Source organism: Schistocerca piceifrons, chromosome 2 (genome assembly GCF_021461385.2).
Source record: "Schistocerca piceifrons isolate TAMUIC-IGC-003096 chromosome 2, iqSchPice1.1, whole genome shotgun sequence".
Classification (NCBI taxonomy): domain Eukaryota; kingdom Metazoa; phylum Arthropoda; class Insecta; order Orthoptera; family Acrididae; genus Schistocerca; species Schistocerca piceifrons.
In genome coordinates, this window is record NC_060139.1 from 1,022,410,232 (window position 1) to 1,022,437,634 (window position 27,403).

At 43.1% G+C, this 27,403-nt stretch overlaps 1 protein-coding gene across 1 annotated transcript in view; it reads right to left on the minus strand.

Moving 5' to 3' along the window:
- Positions 1–16,092: 16,092 nt before the first annotated feature.
- LOC124776506 (allergen Cr-PI-like) overlaps positions 16,093–27,403 on the minus strand; it is a 45,660-nt gene continuing 34,349 nt past the window's right edge. Inside the window, exon 10 of the mRNA XM_047251529.1 lies at positions 16,093–16,785. Within this exon, the coding sequence (XP_047107485.1) occupies positions 16,382–16,785 (404 nt within the window). The 3' untranslated portion in view covers positions 16,093–16,381. The remainder of the gene's footprint in view (positions 16,786–27,403) is intronic.

A 27,403-nucleotide genomic window follows, 5' to 3' on the forward strand; every position in this document is an offset into this window, starting at 1 on the left:
CCTTTAGCCTTTTAAAATTTATTGTAGTTGTGTTTTTAAAATCATGGGCCTTCAGCCTTTTTAAAGTTAAAATTCCTTACTTATCAAGTCTTAGATTGTTTGGGCCTTCAGCCTCATTTGAAATATTATTTAAGGAAAAAACCTTGCGCTGTCTGCCTTTTGAACATTTATTGTAATTGTGTTTCAAATCATGGGCCAGCAGCCGTTTTAAAAATGAAAGAGGTTGTGCCCTTAAGCCATGAGATTGTGTGGCATATTCAGTCGATAGTTAATCTCGGTAATTTAGGCTGCAATGTTTGGGCAACTAAATAAAGTTATATGTGTTCGAGTGTAACCGACGGCCGCTCATTTTTGGACCCTTTCCACAATTCCAACTACCTGTTCTGTCCTGCGGATTTAACTAGGCGTTTCAAATATAAGATCAAAAGTAACAGAAAAACAGTATTAACCAGTGAATACCTTCAACTTATTTTTCTAGAGTAGAACGTGACGCAATATCTATTTCCTCTCTAAATTGCTGCTTGGTCAGGTGACAAAAGTTCATTTCGTATTGCCAGTAACAAATCCTCATTTAGGCCTCAGAGGACTTTTAAGTATTACTGCATCGCCTGCTTAGTATGTAATTTTAGCCACATGTATTTTGTATTGTTACAGAACACGGACAATTTAGACGTGGATGTAGCATTGGGCCACATAATTTCGAAGTCCACAGTTGTGCTTTAGGCGGCATGTATGTCTTAACCCGTAACTTAGATCTGTAGTGCCAATAAGTGAGTCACATGTAGAGACATTTTAGCTGTAGAAATAGACCTATTTAAACTCGTGTTCAACCACATATTTCTCTATGTTAAGCACGAAGATACAACTTCAATCATGGATAAAAGGGAGTACAGAGAACAAGACAGCTGACTCTGGTATACATACTGACTGGCTCTTTCATTTTAATGCCTGACAAAATACTGAACTGTGATTGGTTATTTTCTTTTAATGTCTGGCAAAACACTGAGCTGTGATTAGAGGAGAGCAGAAGCTGTGTATTTGAGCTGTGATTGGTCTAATTCCAAGAGAAGGGCATGGCTTAAGAATGAGTTAAGTAATAATGGGAGGTGAAGGGGGGGGGGTGGGGAGGGGACAGGGTGGGAGAAAGTGAGTGGTGATGCCATGTATTCAACGGTTATTAATGTGGCTCCTGCATGTAGGCAAGCTGGTTCGAAAAGTTCAAGGTCATTGATTACATAATGTCTTCAAGGTTAATGACTGCATTCAGGGTTAACCGGCATCTAGAAAGAACTCTGCTCTTCTACTGTAAAATGCCGCTCATACATTTGGAATGATATCACGAAACCACACAAACTGCACTCATAGTGACTGCATCACATATAGGAGGCAGTATCATCTTCTAATGAAATATCTTTCACTTTCTGAATCGAAATTACTATATTATCAGGTGGACCTAAATACCTCAAAACTGATTAGTATTATCTTCTGCCGTAATTAATGATGTGAAATAAATATATTATAACTCAATTTATTGTCTACTGTTCAGCAAACACTTGAAACAGTTCCATAGGCGAATCGCAATACCATATCAGAAAACGGTGAAGAAGTTAGGTGTAACTTTAGATAAGCACTTTAAATGGGCTGAAAATACTGGCACTAAGTGCACGAAGACTTCTGCTTGTCAGTATGTCCTCCAGAAATTTCGGAATATATTTGCACAGGATGTGAAATGTACATACATCTATTCACTAATTCTCCATAAAAACGAAGGCAAGGCCAAATGCACCGATGAAACACGCACAATGGGAAGGACCATAGCGTCAGAATAACTTTGACCGCTGAGTGTACCACCTTCAAAGAATTGGAGATGCACTGCGCCCTGACTTCATTTTTATGGATTACAGCGTACGATCGCATCGAACAGCACGGGAGGAAGAGCTGTTGCAACAAGAGGATATTTGCCGAATGTACTGGCCTGTCCATTCCCCTACGTAAATCCCACAGCTCACGATTGGAATGCATTGGGGAGACACATTACAGCACGTCCACATGAACTAGCGACCTTTCTGCGGATGACAATCGAGTTGGTGGAGTAATGTGAATCATTAGCAACGTGTGAACATGATGGGAGCAGCGTCGTACTTGCACGATATTTCGGTCACGTTGCTCGTGGCCTTCATCAGGTGCGACCTGAGACTACTCCTCGAGTGGACCTGGTCCAGTATTTATGCCTATGGCCTTCCCCCTCCACCAACGGCTTCAGGCGCTTCCTCTGTGGTCCGCGCTCCGTTTTCCGTCCGCTGCGGTTCTAGGTGTTCCCTCTGCGGTCCGCGCCCACTAAACCGGCTCCTGGGAGTTTCATCTACGGTCTGGGGTACCAAGCGTTCCCCCTGCGGTCCGCGCCCGCTCACCACGACCTGTTGGAGCGTTGACGCTCCATTGTTCGTCCGCTGCGGCTCTGGATGTTCCGTCTGCGGTCCGCGCCCACCTGTCCCACTTCTGGGTGTTCCATCTTCGGTCTAGTGCGCCTGGCAGTCCGTCAGGGGCTCGTTTTCCATCTCCATGTCTCTGGTTCTTCTGCTTGTGTAGTGTTGCAGCTGGCCCCGTTGCTCCTTTAACAATTCCAGAGCCGGATCCCAGGCTCTGCTTAACTGGTATCCTGTGTCACAGTTCATAAGATCGTCAGCCATTTTAATTTCTATCGATTCTCTTACAACACTGTCCCAAAATCTGGGTGTTTGTGCTAGAATCTTGGTATCCTCATACTTCATGGCATGGTCTAGTTCTAGACAGTGTTCAGCAATGGCTGATTTAGCCACCTGTCTTAATCTAGTGTGCCTCTGATGTTCTTTGCACCTGATCTCCACAGTTCTTGTCGTCTGGCCAATGTTGGACATTGGCAAGGTATATTGTAAATCCCTGGTTTTCGTAACCCCAGGTCGTCTTTGACACTCCCCAGCAGTCCCCCGATCTTGTTGGATGGACAGAAAACACATTTGATATTGTGTTTACGGAGGATCCTGCTGATTCTGGCAGAAATAGAGCCAGCTATGGCAGAAGAAAGGGAAGATGCTGAGTTCTCTCAGCTTTTTCCTGAGGTGTCGAGATGGAGAAGTAGTACCAGTATTTGCCAGAATTAAACATCACATCAACTCCAGAGCGGCGAACAAGATAAAACGCAGAGCCAGCATGGCACTGGTGAGAGAGAGGATTCGAGATATGCGCCACAGGTTAGATGTTGTGGCCAGGGAGCTGTTACACATTCATCTGTACATGGCAACCTCCTTGACAAGAGAAGATTGGGATTGGGTAGACCATGCCTCCTGGTCTTTAGCTGAGTGTGCTAGAAGGAATGCCTCATCTTGCCAATCTGCAAAGTTTGACCACATGAGTAAGAAAGCACAGCAGATGGAAGAGACATGCACTGCGACGAATCTGAGTGGCATACAGTTTGATGATACAACCTTAAAGGTACTCAGCAAGGGTCTCAACTTTGCTACGACCCCTAGAAACGTACCCATTTCAGGTTTCGTCAGTGCAGTAGAGCAAGTTACAGCCACACTTCCACCTAATGTGGCAGAGGAAGTCCGCTGAGAGGCCTGCAGGGCCCTCACCAAGGCCAGGCCGCCGAAATCGAACATCACAACCGAGGAGAGGCTTGTACTCAAGAAACTACGGGAAGACAACAGCATTGTGGTACAGCCAGCAGACTAAGGGAACTCCACTGTCATCTTGCAGCGGGTGGATTATGATGAGTAAGTACGCCAACTTCTGGAGGACCCTGCATACAGAATTCTGGAGTGTGACCCCACGGACAAGGTGGCCAAGAAGACTGGTGCTCTCTTGAAGGAAACAGGGATGCCGGATAAGATCATCAGACAACTACGGGAAAAAGCGCCAGTGCCACCTAGACTGTATGGTCTACCTAAAACACACAAGGAGGGCGTGCCCCTACGGCCTACTGTCAGTAATATTGGGGCACCTACGTACACAACAGCCAAGTACTTGAAAGGTCTCCTGTTTCCATATGTGGCGGAATGTATTCACCACATCCGCAGCTCAGAAGATTTCCTGCAATGCCTCAAGCAACTGCACATCACAGATTCGGACATCATGGTTAGTTTTGATGTGGTATCGCTGTTCACCAGGGTCCCATTGAAGGACTCACTAGAACTGATTGCAGAGAAATTTGTCGGTGCTCTGTTGGACCTGTTCAGTCATACACTGACATCCACGTATTTCCTGTACAGAAATCAATATTACAAGCAAACTGAAGGTGTAGCTATGGGCAGCCCACTGTCCCCTGTGGTTGCCAGCATGTTTGTGGAGAGTTTTGAGGAGAGGGCATTGGAGACAGCCACATTTAAACCCACATGCTTCTTTAGGTATGTGGATGACACCTTCGTGATCTGGCCACATGGGATGGACAGGCTCAATGAGTTTCTTGAACATCTTAACTCATGCCACCCTAATATCAAGTTCACCATGGAACTGGAGAAGAATGGCCAGCTGCCATTTCTGGATGTACTAGTCCAGAGGAAAGCAGATGGATCAATTGGCCACAGTGTGTACCGAAAACCAACACACACTGATTTATATCTGCAGACCAGCAGCTGTCACCACCCTGCACAGAAGAATGGGGTTCTGAAGACTTTGGTCCACAGAGCACGTGCCCTGTCAGACCAAGAGAATCTACCTATAGAGATAGAACGTCTCAAAACAGTTTTCTCCAAGAATGGATACACGGACAGACAAATTGAGAGAGCACTCCAACCAGCCACTATACCACAGGTTCCTGAAGAAGACCAAGATGAAGCAAAGAAAGTGGCATATCTGCCCTATGCTGGCTCTATTTCTGCCAGAATCAGTAGGATCCTCCGTAAACACAATATCAAATGTGTTTTCTGTCCATCCAACAAGATCGGGGGACTGCTGGGGAGTGTCAAAGACGACCTGGGGTTTACAATATACCTTGTCAATGTGGCGTGTCCTACATTGGCCAGACGATAAGAACTGTGGAGATCAGGTGCAAAGAACATCAGAGGCACACTAGATTAAGACAGGTGACTAAATCAGCCATTGCTGAACACTGTCTAGAACTAGACCATGCCATGAAGTATGAGGATACCAAGATTCTAGCACAAACACCCAGATTTTGGGACAGTGTTATAAGAGAATCGATAGAAATTAAAATGGCTGACGATCTTATGAACTGTGACACAGGGTACCAGCTAAGCAGAGCCTGGGATCCGGCTCTGGAATTGTTAAAGGAGCAACGGGGCCAGCTTCAACACTACACAAACAGAAAAACCAGAGACATGGAGATGGAAAACGAGCCCCTGACGAACCGCCAGGTGCACCAGACCGAAGATGGAACACCCAGAAGTGGGACTGGTGGGCGCGGACCGCAGAGGGAACATCCAGAGCCGCAGCGGACAAAAAACGGAGCGGCAACGCTCCAACAGGTCGTGGTAAGCGGGTGCGGACCGCAGGTGGAACGCTTGGTACCCCAGACCGTAGATGAAACCCCCACGAGCGGGTTTGGTTGGCGCGGACCGCAGAGGGAACACCTAGAACCGCAGCGAATGGAAAACGGAGCAGCAACGCTCCAGCAGGTCGCAGGGAATGGGCGCGGACCACAGAGGAAGCGCCTGCAGCCGTTGGTGGAGGGGGAAGGCGATAGGCATAAATACTGGACCAGGTCCACTCGAAGAGTAGTCTCAGGTCGCACCTGATGAAGGCCACGAGCAACGTGACCGAAATATCGTGCAAGTACGATGCTGATATCCGGCATAACACCCGACAACCCAAGATGTCATTAGATCGCCGGGAAAGCCTGAAGAGTTATATGATGGGAGCACGTGAGAGAGCATGCTTTGCCGTCCGTCATGGCCACAAACCCTATTAAATGTCATGTTACGTTGCTTTTAATGTCCAGGGAACTATCATGACTCGCGATGACTTCAATGCAATTGTGGTCTTCGAATAAAACTCCTAAAGCGTATTTATTTCAGTTGCCTTCTGTCCTATGATGTAGCACGTTTTCTCTGTAAGATCCAAGATTTATTGGGGAGTGTTTCTTGGCAGCGAATTGTCATGCAGATATTTCTAACGTTTTTAAGTTTTACACTGTTCCAGCGTAACGACAAGAGCCGGAACGAAAATCAAGGACGATACAGCAGACAGGGCTGTGAGACGACGACGGCCAATAGCACGCCGACTATTACGTCACCACGACTGAAGCGGCATCTCTACGAAGCGAATAAAAGCGACGCCTAGCCTCGGCCGTACTAGTAGACCTAGAAGAGTTGCAGTGATATTAACGATAGCAGTGACTTGTCAACTTCCGTGATCAGCTTACACGGATATTGCATCTATCAAAGGACATTGATTATTTGCATGTCGCCAACTGCTTGCGATCCATCATGTAGAAACGGAAGTTAAGTATTGTCAATTGAATTACAGTAATAAACTCCATTAATATGATTTGCTTGCATGTTGTCTAGTTATCCGAGAAAACAGCTTCCTAGGCACCCTATAAGAGACGAGTACGCAGGATCCCACATACACACAGTGTATTTGTTGGTGTGTACGTCGTCTGTTTGTTAGTCGTAACTGTACTGTCTACACATTCCAGTGTACGTGAACAAAATTGTGAAGAGTTGAACGAATAAATTCGAGAATCGAACCAACAGTATCTTTCAGAGTTTTGGACTATCGGCCATAGTATAACGTTTTCAGAAGTTATACATCACTGACTTTAGATCGTTTTCTTAAACAGTATCCGCCATCTTTCACAATCCTGGCAGACATGAGACTCAAAACGTTTCATTCTGTTGGGCCGTGAAGTCGCTCAAATGTTGGACGAACACCACTCAGTCAGATATAAGAACTCACCTACATATTGCACGAAATGGTATTGATTTAGCACACCAGATGCCGGAGAAACCATGTGATGACATATACATTTCACTTCAAAACTTTGGAGCATTAAACAACGAAATGCCATAAATAGCACTTATGTCAACATAATAAGCTGCATTTGGTTTTGAAGAAACAGGTATGGCAATATTCTACTGGTACGCCAAAGCTGTATGTTGATAAATTAAACTGCTATCTCATAGTTACGTAAATTCGTGAAATAACTCAGAAGAAGATGTGCTATAGCCAAAAGCGCTTACGTTTTCCACCGCAATGACCGCCGAGGTGCCTTCCAAATTGTACGCCGTTCACTGAAGACCACATAAGGGGCTGCTGGCCCTCGGTGTTCAAAAGCCTCATAAAACCTTGAACCACCATTTCTCGAAAACACTTAACGAGTGCGTAAAAGTAAAGCAGCATTTGTTAATCCTTGTACGTGCTGTAATCGTGTGAGAGATGAGCGAAATCGGTGATCTGCTGAGTGTATACTACCATTGGTAGCGTAAATACTGTAACTGGCAGGTTGAAGATAAAAAACAATGATGTAAATATCTCCTAGCTACCAACTTACAATGACAACGTCTAATATCTAAGGATTGATTTACCATTAACTTGTAGAAATCATGTTGCGCTTTGGTCAAATAAACTTTCATGAGCTACAAGTTACAGTTTTATGCATCGAAGAAAGGCACGCGCAGGAGCCACAAACGCTTTCAGGAAAAGTATATAAATATATAAGTACAACCTCACAAGTAGGCATAAAATACTGTGTTGTATTTTTCTATGGTAACATATGCAATTGCATTTTAGTCTGAAAAAAATTCATTAATATACCATATATAATACCATAACAGGTTCATTCACAAGTATTGTGATGTCTCGATATTTTGCCGAGTCGCTCAATAGTTAGATAGTTAATTATAATTACAATATTAAAGTTTTTAAATATGTTTGAAATCTGTTCAGAGTGATGTTGGCTCTACAGTTACCGAGCTATACGCTAAATGGACGGATATTAATAATACAGAATAAAACTAAACTCCTTGTGCGTAATATGTCCACATCAACCATGAACCTTGCCAAAGTGTAATGGCTTTCGTGTCTTAATCATACGTTCGTAGGTGCAACCACAACGGAGGATCTGCGGAGATGCCAGACTAGGTTCCTGAAGAGTTACAACAGCCTTTTCAGTAGTTACAGGAGTAAGTCTGGATGATCGACTGATCTGACCTTATAAAATTAGCCAACATATCCTTGCTGTGCTGCTACTGAGAACAGCTGAAAGCAAGAGGAAACTACAGCTGTGATATTTTTTCCCGAGGGCATGTTGCTCTACTGTGTGGCTACACGATAATGAAATCCTCTTGCGTATAATTATTCAGACGTAAAAAAGTCGCCCATCCGGATCTCTGGGCTTGGACCACTCAGAAGGAGGTCATCACCAGAACAAACAACACTGATTTTCTATAGGTCGGAGCATGAAATATTAGATTCCTTAAACGTGTTATACAACTTTGAGTGTTAGGAAGTATTTTTTGAAGGTATTTGGACTGTAACCTTGTTTAGCAGTGAAACGTGGATGATGAACAGTTTAGACACAAAGACGCTGGAAGGCTTGAAATGTGGTGCTACAGACGAATGCTGTAGATTAGATGGGTAAGTCGAATAACGATCGTATTAATAATAATGCAGATTAGTTGTAGGAAATGCTCAGATGGTCGCGAGTTTACAGTATTTTCCCGTTGTGTGCTGGCGAAAGTCGAAGAAATATCGATGTAAGTGAAAGACAGCAAGATAAATCTGCACCAAAAGACACTTAATTGTTTCATTGTAGTTAAATCTTTCATAATTTGTTTTCTATTCATTTACTTTCTAATTAATGATGATCTTAGTTCAGGATCGCAAGCAGCTACAAATATTTTTCAAACAAACTTCATTTGAATGCCACAGCCCATTTTGGGCCATCACGCCCATCTTGAGACCGCTAGGAAGATTTTGTTTCAGTGCCATATCCTATATAAGGCTATCATGCTCATCTAAGATGGCTTGCGCTTCTGATTATCTTAATGTTTTCGACTCCAGCTAATTTACAGTTACTGTACTGAACAAGAATACTTGAATATTTAACGCCACTTTTATACGTAGCTTCGACAGCAAGAACATTTAAGATACCTGCATTAGATTACATATAAAGTGAAACTGTTGTTGGTCAGGTTTTCCAGAGCGAGATACAAACTTCTGCAGTGTAAAAACCTCAAATATTCTAAAAAAATCGCTTTGGCGCACAGGAACTTCATAATATTCTTCGGACAATGATCTTATGTTAGATGCTGATGTTCAACATAGCTCAGTCGTGATCCCCCTACACGTAAGCTAAGATTTCAATAAAAATTCGTAGACCTCATTGCCAAAAACGTCTAGTTTTAATTCAAGTTACAATTACATCTCAAACAAGCTTAAAAATAGCATCTGCAAATTGTGTAAATTTAAAAACAACATTTCTGTACGGCTGGTCCCGACGGAGGTTCGAGTCCTCCCTCGGGCATGGGTGTGTGTTTGTCCTTAGGATAATTAGGTTAAGTAGTGTGTAAGCTTATGGACTGATAACCTTGGCAGTTAGGTCCCATAAGATTTCACACACACACAAAAACATTTCCATTAGAAATCTGCAAGAACTTGATAATGACATCACTTATGTGCGCATACCAGATAAATGAGATGATCGTCTGGCATTTATTGGCTGGGATATCCCCTTTCGGGGTTCAGCCGCCGTTCTGCAAGTCTTTTTAGTTGACGCTACTTTGGCGACTTGCGTATCACTGATGATGACAATGTTGATCAAGGACACACACAACACCCAGTCCCCTGCCGGGAATCGAACCTGGGCCCCCTTGCTTGGTAGGCGGTAACGCTACCGCTGCGCTACGGAGGCGGACACATGCCAGATAATACCAGATTTATATCCTTAGACACTGTAAAAGATTTACGCAAATATACCTGTCCATGGTGCTACTGAAATTCGTAAGTGTAATGAAGTAAAAAAACGAACATCTTCACTATGCATAGGTATACAAAATCATAAAAATTTTAGCATTAATGACAGCACTTTTCTACGAATCACTGAATGACTAAATCTACATGCAGCCAGTCGGTCTAGCAATGGAAAGAATGTTGCTATATATACTTATAGGGTGAATCACCTAAAACCTGAAGCGCAAATATCGAGGAAATGGAAAGTGCTATTGATTTGCGGTTTTCACTCAATGGATTGGTAGTCAGAGGATAGGTCGTGTTGTTAGCAAATCTACCGATTGTAATAATATTTACAAGGAATATTTTTGTGCACACATACATTGCTCTTAAAAATGGTTCAAATGGCTCTGAGCACTATTGGACTTACCATCTATGGTCATCAGTCCCCTAGAACTTAGAACTACTTAAACCTAACTAACCTAAGGACATCACACAACACCCATTCATCACGAGGCAGAGAAAATCCCTGACCCCGCCAGGAATCGAACCTGGGAACCCGGGTGCGGGAAGCGAGAACGCTACCGCACGACCACGAGCTGCAGACATTGCTCTTACATGGAACAATTCTTATGGACATTAACAGACTAAAAGTAGGGTAAATTAGAATGTAAGTGGTGTTTTTTGAGGATTCCAGTGCGACTGGCTTGAAAATTTTCCACTGCCACACTTGTACAGTACCTGTATCACCACACACTAAACAACAACACAAGTGCATACACTAGTCATGTGGGTCTAACCAGTAGCGAGACAACTGACCATCACAGTTTGTGTTCAGAATGGCCACCTGCAGCGGAAGTACACGCATCCATTCTGGTATTGGACGACTATTGAACAAGTGGTAGCATTTCAGCGGGGACGTCAGAGCAGGCTGCAGTAATACGTCGTAGAATATCATCGGGTGTAGTCTTTAAGCTTTCCCCACAGAAAAAAACTCTACAGCCGTCAAATCTGCAGGATGGGCTGGCCAAGGTACAGGTCCTCTGCGTCCGATCCAACGATTTAGAAATAATCTGTGAAGACCTACTGTAGTACTTTGCTCACTATGGGCTGGACAACCATCATGTTGATGCCTAAGGTCCCTCTTACTCTGCAGAGGAACGTCCTCTAGCATCTGTATAAAATGTCCTGTTAGGAGACTGCGATACTTGCGCGCGTTCAGTGTTCCGTCTATAAAAACAAACCTTTGAGTCGATTGTTCACTACTCCTTACCGTATGTTTACACTTCATCGACGCTGACGTTCCATCTGACGAAACCACTGGGAATTGTCAACAGGCCAAAAGCGCACGTTCAGGCGGTTTACCTAGCCATTACTAATAAAAGTGGCTTCATCACTAAACAAGGTACATGATACGTTTGGAGTAACCCGGCTTGATTTCTGTGTATAGAAGTTATCACGATTCTCATAATCGTTTCTCTGCAGCTCTTGAAGAAGGGTTATGTAATAGGGATGGAGCCTTTGTTGATGTGTGTAGGACACTTGCTGACTCATACCACTTCCTCTTGCAACTGAGCAAGAGCTAACGTCCGGATCATCTGCAACAGCAGCAAGAACATTAATTTCCCCCTCTTCTGTCGTCACTTGTTTCCCTCTGTTACGTTGTCTCGGTCTTACACTACAACTTTAACGTTATTGGTCGAAGAGGCTGATAAATGATTGCCGAGATTGTTGAATTCCGTTCGGATGTATTTCTACATACGCCGTACAAGAACGAACTGCATTCTTCCTACACTCTACATACATCGTGAGCATGTCGACTTTTGCTGCATTGATAGAATCCCACTGTCCACTCACGACCTACTGCTTGGACTGTTACACACTAACTGACTAGCAAGTTCTTATGCGCCGAAGGAACACACAGGCGCACTATAAGCAAACATGAAAACATCGTACATAGGGACTACGCAAGTTGAATGGCATAAACAAGTGGCGTTGTGGAAACTTTCCAAAATACCATATCTTTTTTAAACGCCTCGAACTAGAATCCCGCCGGCTGCGGTGGTCTAGTGGTTCTAGGCGCGCAGTCTGGAACCGCAGGACAGCTACGGTCGCAGGTTCGAATCCTACCTCGGGCATGGATGTGTGTGATGTCCTTAGGTTAGTTAGGTTTAAGTAGTTCTGAGTTCTAGGGGACTGATGACCACAGATGTTAAGTCCCATAGTGGTCAGAGCCAGAGCCTAGCCCGACCGTTAGGTGCTGTAATAATAGACACCGTAAACACATGGACACCTTCAGATTAAAGAATTTGAGTAATTCTGCAATCGCCACTCATATGGATCAACTTCAACACTGTTTTCGAACTGGTTTAATATGACCTGCCAAGAATTGCTGTGCTGCGTGAACTCCTTCCTTTCAGACTATCACTTGCATGCGGCCTAGTCCCTTAATTATCTGCTGGATGCATTCCATTCTCTGTCTTCCCTTCCAGTTTTTGTCCCCTAGAGTTCCATCTAGTACTATGGATGTTACTCCATGATTCCTTAACATATGCCGTATTAAAGATGTCTTACAGATACTAGATTCCACAAACAAAGGAAAGAAATTGATCTCCTAGAAGAACTAGAGATATACATTGATACTGTCAGTTCATCCAACAAGAGCAACTATTGATAACTAACAAACCATTTCTACATATGTTCCTTTGGCTATTCCAAAATTAAACACAACATAGACCAGAATCTAAACAAAAAGATCGTCACTAAAACAGAAAGACACTTGCACTTCTTAACGTGCTAACAAGTGCTGTAGAAGGAAAGGAACAGCGGCCATAATCAAACGCTAGACAGACACTCAGAATAGCCTAACGACAAATACTCCATAAATGATAAAAAACTATTAATTTTTACATTTTCGTAGAGTATGCTTTAATAGTAATTTTCATTTATTTATATTGGAAACAACCTGTTTATGAAGTCCGTATAAGTTAATTAAACCTAAACTGTAATATCCAGCAAATGTGTAGCTGTCCACACCACTTTTTGAAATAGTTATGCCCTCAAGTAACTTCTAAACTACAAGTATCATTATTTGAAGCGCGAAACAAACTGGTATAGCCATGCATACTCAGATACAGAAATGTGTAAACAAGCAGAATACGACGCTGCGGTCGGCAACGTGTATATAAGACAACAAGGGTCTCGCGCAGTTGTTAGAACGGTTACTGCTGCTACAACGACAGGTTTACAAGATTTAAATGAATTTGAACGCGGTCTTATAGTCGGCGCACTAGCGAATGGACACATCATCTCCGAGGTAAGAATGTTGTAGGGTTTCTCCCGTTGGACCATATCGCGAGTGCACCGTAAATATCAGCAGTCTGATAAAACATCAAATCTCGCACATCGCTACAGCCGGAAAAAGATCCTGCAAGAACGGGACCAACGACGACTGAAAAGAATCGTTCAACGTGACAGAAGTGCAAATCTTCTGCAATTGATGCAGATTTCAATGCTAGGCTATCAACGAGTGTCAACGTGCGAGCCAATCAACGAAACATCTTCGATATGGGCTTTCGGAGCAGAAAGCCCACCCTTTTACCCTCGATAACTGCATGACACAAAGCTTTACAGCTCCCCTGGGCCCGTTAAAACCGACAGTGGACCGTTGATGACTGGAAACATGTTTCATGGTCGGACGAGTTTCGTTAAAAATCATATCGACCGGATGGACATGTACGGGTATGGAGACAACCTCATGAATCCATCGACGCTGCATGTCAGTAGGGTGGAGGCTCTGTAATGGTGTGGGGCGTGCGCAGTTGGAGTGATATGGGATCCCTCATACATCTAGATAAGACTCTGACAGGTGACACGTGCGTAAGCATCCTGTCTGATCGCCTGCAACCATTCATGTCCATTGTGCATTTCGACGGACTTGGGCAATTCCAGCAGGACAATGCGACAACCCAACCGACCAGAATTGCTACAGAATGGCTCCAGGAACACTCTCTCAACTTAAACACTTCCGCTGGCCACCAGACTGACCAGACATGAACATTATTGATTAAAGGATGTGAGGTGCTGGCCCTCAACTACGTACCCTCAGACTCAAAGTTGAAATATTAAAAGTTTTGGCTTGTTTCGTTGTCTAGGGGCTGGGATACGTGGTTGCCGCATTACATAGTGCTCAGAGCCATTTGAACCATCTGAACCATCTTTGGCACTCTCGACATACAAGTCTCTTTCATCGACACAGCGTCACTATGGAATTCCCAGCCACGTGCTCAGGCTGGACTCCTCTTGCTTCTGCTGAGCGGCCCGTGCAGACACGCCAAATCCGAACTTAGAATATTTTCAGGGCGCCACAATTCGCCCGTTAAGTCACAACTCTTACAGATTTATGGACAGCCTTGCAGGATTAATGGTGACAATTGCTTCCAGCACTACCTCAGATATTAGCCGAGTCCATGCCACGTCATGTTCCGGCACTTCTGCATGCTCGTGGGGGCCCTACACGATGTTAGGAAGGTGTACCAGTTTCTTTGCCTCTTCAGTGTATATAATTTCACTCTTACAGTAAAAGCATTTTTCCATTATTAATGTGCTACAGCTGCTACACTTTTTCGTTGCTTAGTTTTTATGTTTGCTTAACAGAGAATGAATGATATCTTTGCTTTATGGACGCTCTTTGCATTATAAACAGAAACATCGAATGTAAAGCACACGTCGGAAGCTGAAACTAAATTGAAGAATAGTATGAAATTTTTGTGTGCCAGAGTGATCCATTTCAAAGATGTGTAGTGTTTGCACTGCAACATTTTATACATTAATCAAAATATCCACGGGTGTGCTGCCGCTCTATAGTGTCCAACGGGCACAATATTTCGGCGATCATACAAGTCGCCATCATCAGGTGAACTGACGGACTGAGCTCCTGTGAACGTGCCGGCACGGAGATCCGTACGCTATGGCTGTTCCCTCTGAGCAGCCATAGCGTACGGATCTCCGTGCCGGCACGTTCACAGGAGCTCAGTCCGTCAGTTCACCTGATGATGGCGACATGTATGATCGCGGAAATATTGTGCCCGTTGGACACTACAGACCGGCAGTACACCCGTGGATATTTTGATTATCAAATACGCCGGGAGAAACTCAAGAATAATTTTATACATTGTCCTGGAAAAGCACCAGGACAAAACAACATAAAACGCCATCCACCGAAAGATATATAAGTGCATAGAACTATTTCACGTTGTATAACAGATTACAGGAACTTTAGCATGTTTTTCATATCGAAACGACATGTAAAGCGACGTGTATCTTTGTGCAGTGCAGGAGTGGGGGACACGTTGGTGATGAAAATATTAATGTAATCTGAAACGTAAGCCATTTCGAGGTGGGTATGATGGCGAGACATTGGTTATGGCGTTGAAATAAAGCTTTTTAAAAAGTGTTTGTGGCCACTTGCATTAATCAACATTAACCCTCAATGGCTGCTGATTTTACGAGACCAAGCATGGATTAAATGAGGTTATGGTTGTTTTACATGTTACATCATATTGTATGAATTAATATTATTAATGTGTAATTAGAGAAACAAATTTTAAAATATTAAAAAAAAGATCCTTGTATGTAGAAACATTGTCTTTGAGCCTTTGTCCAACTCCTACGTGGGGTCGGCCGGATCGTATCACCCGTCATGAAATTAGTGTACCCCAGCTGTCTGCGTCTAATGTAAGCCATGAAATAGTGCGAAAGTTTTCAAATGACTGCGAGTCATGTAACTGAGGCGGGAAATGGGGACCAGCCCAGTATTCAGCTACTGGGATGTGGAAAACCGCCTAAAAACCACATCCAGGCTGGCCGGGACACCGGCCTTAGTAGTTAATCCCCTGGGCGGATTTGATCTGGGGCTGGAGCGCTTACCAGAGTCCTGGAAGCAGTGCATTTGCGCCCTCGGCTAACCTGGCGGGTCCATGTAGAGACTTTTCTACGTTATACGTTTTTGTGCTGTATGGATTTGTTTACTGGAGGGAATGTTGCCAGAATGCAATAAGTAAATATTTGAATATTGTTGTTTCAATATTTAGTATTTGGTTTGAAAAGAAATATTTACAGAGGGAAAAAGGTAGTAGAAGTGCAAACAACCAACAGCCACAGCAAAAACAGTAACAAAATTACACAAAATTAACAATGTTAAGTTGAAAAATTTTTATTTTCTTAAAAAGTTACAAAACAATCTTGCAGGGACACCCAAATAACCATCTGTAATCATTTATTATGAATGTCTGCCAACACAATACGACTGAGGGACAAGAGAACGATAGGAAAGGTAGCTGTTACTTAACAAGTTCATTAATTGCCTCTACTCATACTATCACGGAATACAAACGGTGTGCGGTACTCCATAATCACAACAGTCGGGCAATACTTTGATACCTCACTGTCTGATGTTGGAGTTCGGTGAAGCTAGGCAGAGCAGCGAACCTCATTCCTCAGAGACGTTCAGCTCATTCATGCTGCGATGGAAGATATTCACGTGCTCGACGTGCGCGTTCGGCACGGTCTCGAGCTCCCACATGAAGAGCCTCCGGTCCATGGGGAAGAAGGGGTCCCGGTGGTCGGTGATCCTCTGGCCCTCCCAGCCGTTGCCCTTGGAGTCGGTCACGATAGCGACCAGTGTGACCGGCAGGCCGGTGCGGCGGCCCTGGGGCAGCATCAGGCGGTGGGGGAAGCCGTCGTACTTCTCCTTGTCCGCCCCTGGCGACAGCTTCTCCCCTCCTTTCAGCGACGCCTCCACTTTGTTCAGCATCTGGCGGAAGGCCATTGCCTCCTCCGCAACGAGGAACATTTGGCGCGAGCCGCGCACGATACTGTTCTCACCACTATTCACTGTCGACAAAGAATGATCGGATTGGCGTGGAAACACTCATCAACGGCGCATAAAGGTACGATTCAACATACACAACAGGGTGTCTCCGTAAGTGCGTGCAAAAATTTAAGAGGACTGAACAATTTGTGGTAGGGAACCTGGGTTCGGACACGCCAGGGGGCATTAAGGAGGTACTTTTTTATTTACATTAGTTACACTTAACTGCATATACCATCATTGACACAATGAACGTACCATCTGTCCCCTATCTTACAAAATGTGCTGAAACTGACTGCTACAAACTTCAATGCAAGCATGACATCGGCGAACAAGACTCTGACGCGTCCTGTCAAATACCCCTGGTATGTTTCGAATCGCATCACAGGTAGCTAGAATTCTGGCAACTAATTCTATGTCCACATCCACTGGGGACTCATACACAAGTGACTTCAGGTATGGCCATAGGCAATAATCAAGGGCTTTCAGGTCATGTGATCTCGTGGGCCATGGAATAGTGCCTCCCCTTCCAATCCAGCGACCAGGAAATAGAGCAACAAGATGGTTGCGGACATCCACACTGAAGTGAGGTGGTGCACCGTCATGTTGAATGGGTCTGTGATTCATAGAACGTTCCGTAATGAGACAATGTAAATACGATTGAACAGAGCCACCTTACGGAAAAGTAAAGTAAACAAAGCTTGAATCATGACTTCCTAGCAATCAAGATCGTGCTTCTTGTTTCCTGGCAGGAAGTAAAGAATGTACCTTGCAGGAAATAAAGAATGTCCATGTAAATAAACAGCACAATATGTGTAATACTGTACTTATGTTAGTTGTAAATAAGCTGGAAAACAGTAATACTAGACAAAACGGTATACAAGTTTACTTCCATATCTTCTAAAGTTGCACAACCCCAGGTTCCATACGTCAAATTGTTCAGTAGAGCATTCTCTATGTCGTGTTACATTTATGCACGCTCTTGCGGAAACGCCATACATACAGGATGAGGCATTTAAAACTGTTTGTCGGAATATATGGCGAAATAGGCATCGGATTAAAAAAACAATATGGTAATAAACGTTGTTCACCTCGAAGAGGGAAGCTGAGAGGGATGGTGACTTTGAAATCATAAATAGGAACCCCCATTTTTTTTACTGGAGATTTCGATTGGTGATGAGGTCCCACACTCCTTGGCAGAGCGTAGGGGAACTATGTGGAAGACCCGCACCACCGTACTAGGCAAGGTCTTAATGGACGTGGTTTGCCATTGGCTTTCCTCCGACCGCAATGAGGATGAATGATGATCATGAAGACGACACAATAACACCCAGTCATCTCGAGGCAGGCGAAAATCCGTGACTCCGCCAGGAATCGAAGCCGGGACCCAGTGCTCGGGAAGCGAGAACGCTACCGCTAGACCACAAGCTGTGGATAGATTTGGATTATCCGTGAAAAAATATGTAACCCTTGTATAAAACATTTCTTTCGTTTCATGATAGATGGCGCTACAATCGGCAAACATGGATATGGGATGACAATTGTTCCGAAACGGTAATATCTCACTAAAATACACATCCAATTACGAAAAACAAAGTACGTTATTTGATATTTGGGAAAATGCTATCATGTGACACGTGCCCCTTACCTCTCACTATCTTGGGGTGCTTGGCTACTGTGAGTCCCCTTGCCTCTCACTATCTTGGGATGCTTTATTCCTGGAATCCCCTTACCTCTCACTATCTTCGGCTGCTTGAGTACTGTGAGCCCCTTACCTCTCACTATCTCGGGGTGTTTGGTTACTGTGAGTTCCCTTGCCTCTCACTATCTTGGGGTGCTTGATTACTGTGAGTACCCTTGCCTCTCACTATCTTGGGTTGCTTGAGTACTGTGAGCCCTTTACCTCTCACTATCTTGGGGTGCTTGGTTACTGTGTGTACCCTTGCCTCTCACTATCTTGCGTTGCTTGAGTGCTGTGAGTCCCCTTACCTCTCACTATCTTGGGCTGCTTGAGTACTGTGAGTCCCTTACCTCTCACTATCTCGGGGTGTTTGGTTACTGTGAGTCCCCTTGCCTCTCACTATCTTGGGGTGTTTGGTTACTGTGAATCCCCTTGCCTCTCACTATCTTTGGGTGCTTGATTACTGTGAGTCCCCTTGCCTCTCCCTATCTTGGGCTGCTTGAGTACTGTGAGCCCCTTACCTCTCACTATCTCGGGGTGCTTGGTTACTGTGAGTCCCCATGCCTCTCACTTATCATGGGGTGCTTGATTACTGCGAGTACCCTTGCCTCTCACTATCTCGGGCTGCTTGAGTACTGTGAGCCCCTTGCCTCTCACTATCTCATGGTGCTTGGTTACTGTGAGTCCCCTTGCCTCTCACTATCTTGGGATACTTTATTACTGTGAGTCGCCTTGCCTCTCACTATCTTGGACTGCTTGAGTACTGTGAGCCCCTTATCTCTCACTATCTCGGAGTGCTTGGTTACTGTGAGTCCCCTTGCCTCTCACTATTTTGGGGTGCTTGATTACTGTGAGTCCCTTTGCCTCTCACTATCTTGGGCTGCTTGAGTACTGTGAGCCCCTTACCTCTCACTGTCTCAGGGTGCTTGTTTACTGTGACTCCCTTTGCCTCTCATTATATCGGGGTGCTCGATTGCTGTTAGTCCCCTTGCCTCTCATAAGTGTTTCAGTGCAGCAAATATTCGAAATGTTGACTATTGTTTTTAATGCATATTGCAACTCTGTGTCTGTATGACTGTCCGACATGTAGTAGTGTCTCTGCGACAATTTTTGCACATTCATTGCGAATTCGCTGCCGCATATCTTCGAGGGTTATTGGTACATCCATGTAAACTCCGTCTTTTAGTCATCCCCAGAGGAAAAAATCAGCAGATGTCAAATCGGTTGAACGTGTGGGCAACGTCCAATACATCGACCTGGATAGTCTCGATTCAGAAATCCTCAAGCTAGTCGTGAATAATGCGCTGGACATCCATCGTATTGAAACCTTATATCCATTCTCGTTTGAAGTGGAACATCATCCATTAGCCTGGGTAACACATTATCCACAATGTCGCTGTACATTTGACCCGTCATTTTACCTCCTATGAAGTACTAACCAATTACCTGCGTACCAAACGTTGACACTCCATGGACGTTGAAGTTCCCTTACCCAGTTGCGATTCTCCACCGACCAATAATGCGTATTATGTCGATTCACTTGACCACGATTCGTAAAATATGATTCATCGGGGAAAAGTATCTGTGAAACGAAATTATCCCGGTTATTCCTGTATCCCGTTGCAGAGCTTCAGGCGACTGTGAAAATCATCACCATGCAGTTCTTGATGCAGCGATAGATGAAACTGATGCCATTTGTGTATGCAGTATGCATAGGACACTTCTTTGCGAAATTCCTCAGCCGGCCGGAGTGGCCATGCGGTTCTAGGCGCTACAGTCTGGAACCGAGCGACCGCTACGGTCGCAGGTTCGAATCCTGCCTCGGGCATGGATGTGTGTGATGTCCTTAGGTTAGTTAGGTTTAATTAGTTCTATGTTCTAGGCGACTGATGACCTCAGAAGTTAAGTCGCATAGTGCTCAGAGCCATTTTTCAAATTCCTCAACGTCGAACAATTTGCAGAGAACTGATGTGAGGATTTGCAGCAACATTGTCGCAGGCCGTGGCCGGACTCTCTCTCTAGTTTTAACAATGCCCATTTCAGTAAACAGGTGGACAATACTGCGAAACGTCGTTGCAGACGGAACATTTTTATCGGGGAACAGAGTAGTATACCTTTGCCGAGAGCCCCATCAAAATTTCGACGAGCCTCAAAATACGCGGAAATTATATCGACCCTCTCTGCAATCGTTAACACTGTGGAACAATTACGACGTGATGTGTACAGTCAGAATCACTGAAGTAACAAGCACAATCTGACCACGGACTGAGTGCATGATCACGGTCTGTACTTCATTCGATTGTGGGAGGTGTCACATGATAGCAGTACCAAAAATATCAAAAAAGTACTTCCATTGTCTTAATCGGATGTGTATTCGATTGAGACCCTACCCTTTTTTCAACAATTGTCACCCCACATTCACGTGTATCGATTACTATCTATTATTAAACGAAAGAAATGTTTTATACAAAAGTTACATATTTTCTCACGGATAATCCAAATGTACAATAAGTAATAGGGGTTCCTATTTAAGATTTCAAAGTCACCCCCCTTCTGTTCACGGGGGTGATGTAGGTGGGGTCGAGCATTATGTTAGGGATGTCCCTCTTCGAAGTGAACATCGTTTATTACCACTTCTTTCAATACGATGTGTATGTATTCCGCCAAGTATTCCGACAAACGGGTGTATATATATATATATATATAATAAGATAAAAAAATTTATGTTTTACAAGTGTAGACTGTATGGTCTGGATAGATTTTTTAATCTTTAATTGAATTTTCATATTGTTCACAGACTGTAACATCTTTTAAACTTTTTTCACAGCAGTTAAGACCATAGCAGCATAGTCTTTTCCGCACGTATTTCTGACCAAAAGGCGACTCTTGCAGCTGGAGCCAGATGTCTTTCTTAAGCATGCGTTTTGAATTTTTCTGGTGATACTTCCATAGAAACTACCGTACCCTAACACACACTTCTTTAGAAGTCGTATAACAGATTTGATAGATTCAGCTTTAAAAATGTTTTAATATGACGAAATATTCTGATAAAAATTGTCATCTCCTATTTCACCTCCTTAGTGGATGAATTTCCAAAACCACTGAAACCTGTATTTTTTATTTCCTAGCGGGAGGTCAAATAACAAGTTGCAGAGATATAGCTTTAAAAATGCTTTAGTAGTACTTTAATAATTATATATTTTGAAAATAAACTTTCAGCTACTATTTTACACCCCTTAGTGGTTGAATTTCCAAAAATGCAGAAGCATGTATTTTTTTATTTCTGACCCAGAAACCAAATACCAGTGTTCATACATCTACTTTCAGAGTGACCTTAATAGTGACGCATTTTCAAAAAAACTTTTCATTCGCTACGTCTCCCCCATAGGGATGAAATGTCAGACAGTTTCTTACTAAACGATGTCGACAGTATGAGGTAACGCAATCTCCAAATTTCAAGTTTCTATCCTTAGCGGTATTGACAATGCGACGATCAGTCAGTGAACCAGCCAGGCCCTATTTCGACTGCTTAGCGGTTGAATTTCCAAAAGCACTGCAACACAAAGTTTCTTATTTACAAAAGACAAGCCAGATTCAAATATTCATAGTGAAATATTTTCGTTAAAAGTTTCATCCTCTACTTCCGACCTTATGGATGAAATTTCCAAAAATACTGAAATACTTACGGTATTTTTTGTATTTCTAACTGTGATGCCAAATACAAAATTTCATAGATTTGGCTTTAAAACGCTTTCATAATGGAAGATTTTCATAAGACTTGTCATCCCTTGTTGAATCTCTGAGAGAGGATTATTTTATTTCTGACTGAGAAGCCAAATTCGAATTTTCGTAGTTCTTGCTTCAAAATTGCCTTAATAACGACATACTTTCACAAAGCCTTTCACCCCTTATTTCACTCCCATATGGATCGAAAATCCAAAAATCCCGCCTTAAAAGACGTTCACAGTAGAAGACCAAAACCCTCTGCAGATTTCAAATGTCTATTTTTAGTGATTTGGTCTGGGTGACGATGAGTCAGTGAGTGAATCAGTCAGTCAGGACTTTGACTTTTTATCTTACACAGGGTGATTCAGCTGCCCTACGATGAGTTTCATGCAACCCGCAACACCATTAAATACCTCACACAAGATTTTCATATTCTCTCGCTCGTTACGTGCACACTATTAGTCTTACAGAAAAACGAGCACGATCTTTTTGTAGGAAATTTAATGTAGTTAAGTTTTGTACTTGGATACGTAGTTTGGGCGAATGATTCAACAAAAACGTACAAAAGTAACCTTCAGACGTATTTCTCTCGAATAACTGTGAATGACCCTGTTTCTTCTAAGAGACGTCGTACGCATTTTCTCTGGTGTTTCGGCAGACATTTTCAATTTCGTTTTTGTATTGTATAGATGGAGTCAGCCCAAGCAATTACTGCTCGTCACATATGTCATTCGAGGCCTTGTTCAATAATCTCCGTTTGTTTTCCATTACAAACAAAATTATTTTAAAATAGGAATTTTACGTGCTCATTCGATACAGTGCTCCCAAATTATCCGATATTCGTTCTATCGATGTGCATTCACAGCGTCAGTATAACAGGAAGAATGAACAGCTATTCAGCAGTAATTCAGTAGCACTACATGCTAGCAGTCAGTGCGGTCTAGGACAGTACTGTAGCTGCTGGAATGCTGGTTACTCTTCCAGTCTTACTGTCCTTCTATATTCATGTCGATAAAACAAATATCGCACTAGACTAATCTGAGATCTCACTGTCGAATGGGCACGTAAAATTCCGTCTGTACTGGGACACAAATTGACACTTTCCATTGACATCAGGCGTCGCATGAAAGTCGTAATGAGAACTATTTGTCAGAGCTGACCCCAGCTACACAATCCAAAAACGAAATTGTAAACATCTGCAGGAATACCCAGAGAAAATCTGTCCGACGGGCCTTAGGATGATGATGATGATGTTGTTGTTTGGTTTGCAGGGCGCTCAACTGCGCGGTTATCAGCGCCCGTACAAATTCCCAACCTTTGCTCAGTCCAGTCTCGCCACTTTGATGAATGATAATGAAATGATGGGGACAGTACAACATCCAGTCATCTCGAAGCAGGTGAAAATCCCTGACCCCGACGGGAATCGAACCCGGGACCCCCTGCTCGGGAAGCGAGAACGTGACCGCGAGACCACGAGCTGCGGACACGACTCTTAGGAGAGACACCGTGTGTATACAGGGTGTGTCAGGAGGGAAAGTACATTCCTTTGATGGATGACGGTGTTAGTGATTCTGAACAAAAAACTTCATGTGGGCATACGCCTTATTCCAAACGGATCCGAGACAGAAATTTACATTAAATCCATTCTATTCTAAAACTATTCGGAATAGGGCATACGTCAACTTGATGTTTTTTGTTCAGAATCATTAATACTATCACCCTTTAAAGTATTTTCCTTCTCTCCTGACCTACCCTGTATATACAGGGTATCCCACGCAACTCTGCCACCTCATATCTTACCTAAATGAAACAAAATGTGAGAAATGAAATTGGCCAGGGATGCACCTTTGTCATGGTCTCACATAATGGGCAGGTATGCGTAATCTATAGAAGTGAACGAATACCACTTTCAGCACAAGTCAGATTTTTTAAGTGGCATATGTACGTTTTTCTGTACGACAATGAAAACTAGAGGTACGATTAGTGACCGCAGACTTGGTTTCACTGTTATGAACTTCCTACATTCCGAAATATTATACTATAAAGGTAGCAACGACGCCACGCTATGTGCCCTATAAGCAGGGAAAGGGTTTCTGCACTGTTCTGCAGTAAACAAACTTCTGACAATACGCAAGTTCTATCTACACCGTCCAGTTTAGAGATTAAGCATTGCTGTCCATTATGTGAGCCCCTGACATAGGCGCATCACTGGCCACCAGCATTTTTCGCATTTTGTTTCTTTTCGGAAACATATGAAGTTGTAGACTTACGTGGTGTATAGAAGAATATACCAATTATAAACGGCCATGGCTATTTAATACTTAGCCATACCAAAAATCTGGAAAGTTGCACAGGTCACACAAATACTCAAGAAAGGAAATAGAAATAATCCGTTACATTACAGACCCATATCACTAACATCGACTTGCAGTATTATTTTGGAACTTGTAATATGTTACAACATTAGGTAATATCTCCAAGATCTGTTGACACATAACCAGCAAGAGTTAGGAAAATGCCGTCCTTGGGAAATGCATCAGGCTGTATTTTTACACTAAATAATGAACGGTGCAGATAAGGGATCTCAGGTTAGTCCATGTTTCTACATTTTCAGAGTTTCTTGTTACCGTTCCTCACAAGCGGCTTCTGATCAAATTACGTGTAGTATCATCTGAATTGTGCGTATGGATTCACGATTTTCTGTCAGAAAGACAGATCGTGGTAATTGGCGGGAAGTGATACAGTGAAACCGAACTTATACCAGAGACTTCCCAAGGGAGAAGCCTCTCTGCTATTCCTAATCTACGTAAACGATTTAGGAGAGAACCTGAACAGACCATTTGTTTGCTGATTATGCAGTCGTTTACCGCCTAGTAAACTTACCCGAATATCGAAACGAATTGCAAAATGATTTAGACAAGATACCTGTATTGTGAGAAATGTGTAAATTGACACTGAACTACAAAATGTTTGAAAATCTCCATATGACTACTAAACAGTTTCCATTAAATTTTGATTACGCGATAGGTCATAGAAATATAACGATCGCTGTTTCAACTAAGATACATAGTGATTACAGTTATGAACAACTTAAACTGGACCCATCACACAGAAAATGTTGTCCGGAAGTTAAAACAAAGACTGAGGTTTAATGCATCCAATCTGCTAAAGAGACTGCCTACAAAACGCGCTTCCGTGTCTTCTTCTGGAATATTGTTGTGCAGTATGGAATAGTTACCAGATAGGATTAACGGCGGACATTGCGAAAGTTGAAAGAAGGGCAGCTCGTTTTGTGTTATCACAAAATAGGCGAGACAGCGTTATGGAGATGACACACAAGTTGGTGTGGCAATCATTAAAGCAAGATATCTTGTCACGAAATTTCAATCCCCAACTATTTTCTCCGAATGCGAAAATCTTCTTCTGAGTCTCACTTCCTCAGCGACGAATAGCCATTGTAATAAAGAAAGAGGAATCAGAGCTCGCATGGAAATATTATTTAGATGTGCCTTTTTCCACGTGCTTTTCGAGAGTGGAACTTCCGAGAGACAGTCGGGAAGTGGTTTTGTGAGCCCTCTGCCAAAAGTGAGTGTGACTTGCAGAGTAGTCAAATAGACGTAGGTATAGCGATAAAAATTACAGAGAATGTAACAGAAAATTCAGAATTTCGATCGACATGCAAAGCGCAGCGATATAAAAGGAAGTTCATAGTTCCAATCATTGCGTATACGCACTGAATCGGAAGCAGTCACCTGTGCGATGATGTGTAAATGAAAAGTCCTGCGTCAAACGTGAAAATTGCGATCGCGTTCAGAAGGCATTCTCCCCGCAGGAATTTAATAGCTGCCGTTCTGTTATCACAGCTCAGATTTTTTCGGCGATACAATCACCTCAAAACGCCAACAACATTCGCAAAGAGAGAGAGAGAGAGAGAGAGCTGTAAATGATATCGTTCGGAACTCAATTACGCTACGACAATCTTGGAAGCCAGGCAGGAAGAAACGTTTGCTAATGTCACATTTTAAGCCGTAAACAACATTCCACAATTCGGAAGGTAAGATTACCCAGCACAACATTCAAATGTGAGTACAGGAAATGCCTTGGTGTGTAACTGAACATCGAGCTAAATGTTTTAAAAAAACCCTATCTAGACATACTTGAACACTGGTTGACGCTACAGCTTGACACGTGTTCCATAGATTACATCTTTCAGTAAGATGGAGCACCCTCAATTCCTAACCACCGAATTTCTCTTTCTGGACATGCTGACACCTGTGTTTTGCTTTTGGGCATTTAGATCTCCGTACTTGACACCCATGGATTCATTTTTATGGGGTTATGTGAAAGATCTTGTGTACGAGTAGGTGCCATGTTTCCCAAAAACAGTTCCAAAATTGAAACTGTGCATTTGTAATGTACTCACGTCGGTGCTCCACATATAATTCAGTGTGTGCGGCGTACAACGAATTATTGCCTAATGTCTGTGTGACCAACAGTAATCATGTAGGATAGCCACAATCTATGCAAAAAGAAAATTGATATTTCTTTTGGATTCACTGTAATTCTTAACCATCTATCGCGGTGTGTTAAATATTTATAGCCTTTTGTAATCGTTTTATTCATTTCGTAGTGCCATGTAGAGAACCTAGAGGGAACTGTAAGAACGAAAACCAAGACGGAAGTCCTTGGTTTAGAAAGGGTGTAGCAGCGAAATGCATTCTTTATCCTTTACTGGTCAAGTTATCTAGGGAAGAATGCATGACGCAAACATAAAAAAGGTTCAGGAGTGAGATTAATATTCAGGACATCAATGATGATATTGCTGTCGTCAGTGACGAGGAATTACAGGACGTGTTGAATGCAATGAATAGTCTAATCGGCATAGAACATCGATCGAGAGCAAACTAAAATTAGTGAATATAATGACAAGGAGAGGAAATGAGAATTAGACGTAAAGTTATCAAAGTCAGAGATCAAGAAGGAGAGGAATCGAAGAAATTCTTCTACCTCGGAAGCAAAATAACACATGACGAACGAAACAAGGACGATATAAGAAGTAGCCTAGACAGGCAAAGAGCATACTAATAGTTGGTATACATCCAACAAAAAAATTGAGGACTTACGGTTCAAGTGCTACTCTGAGATGAAGAGATTGGTACAAAAGAGCACTTCGTGGGCGGCCAAAAGTCAGAAGACAGATGATCCCTCAAAAATCATCGACAAGATCATGAGTG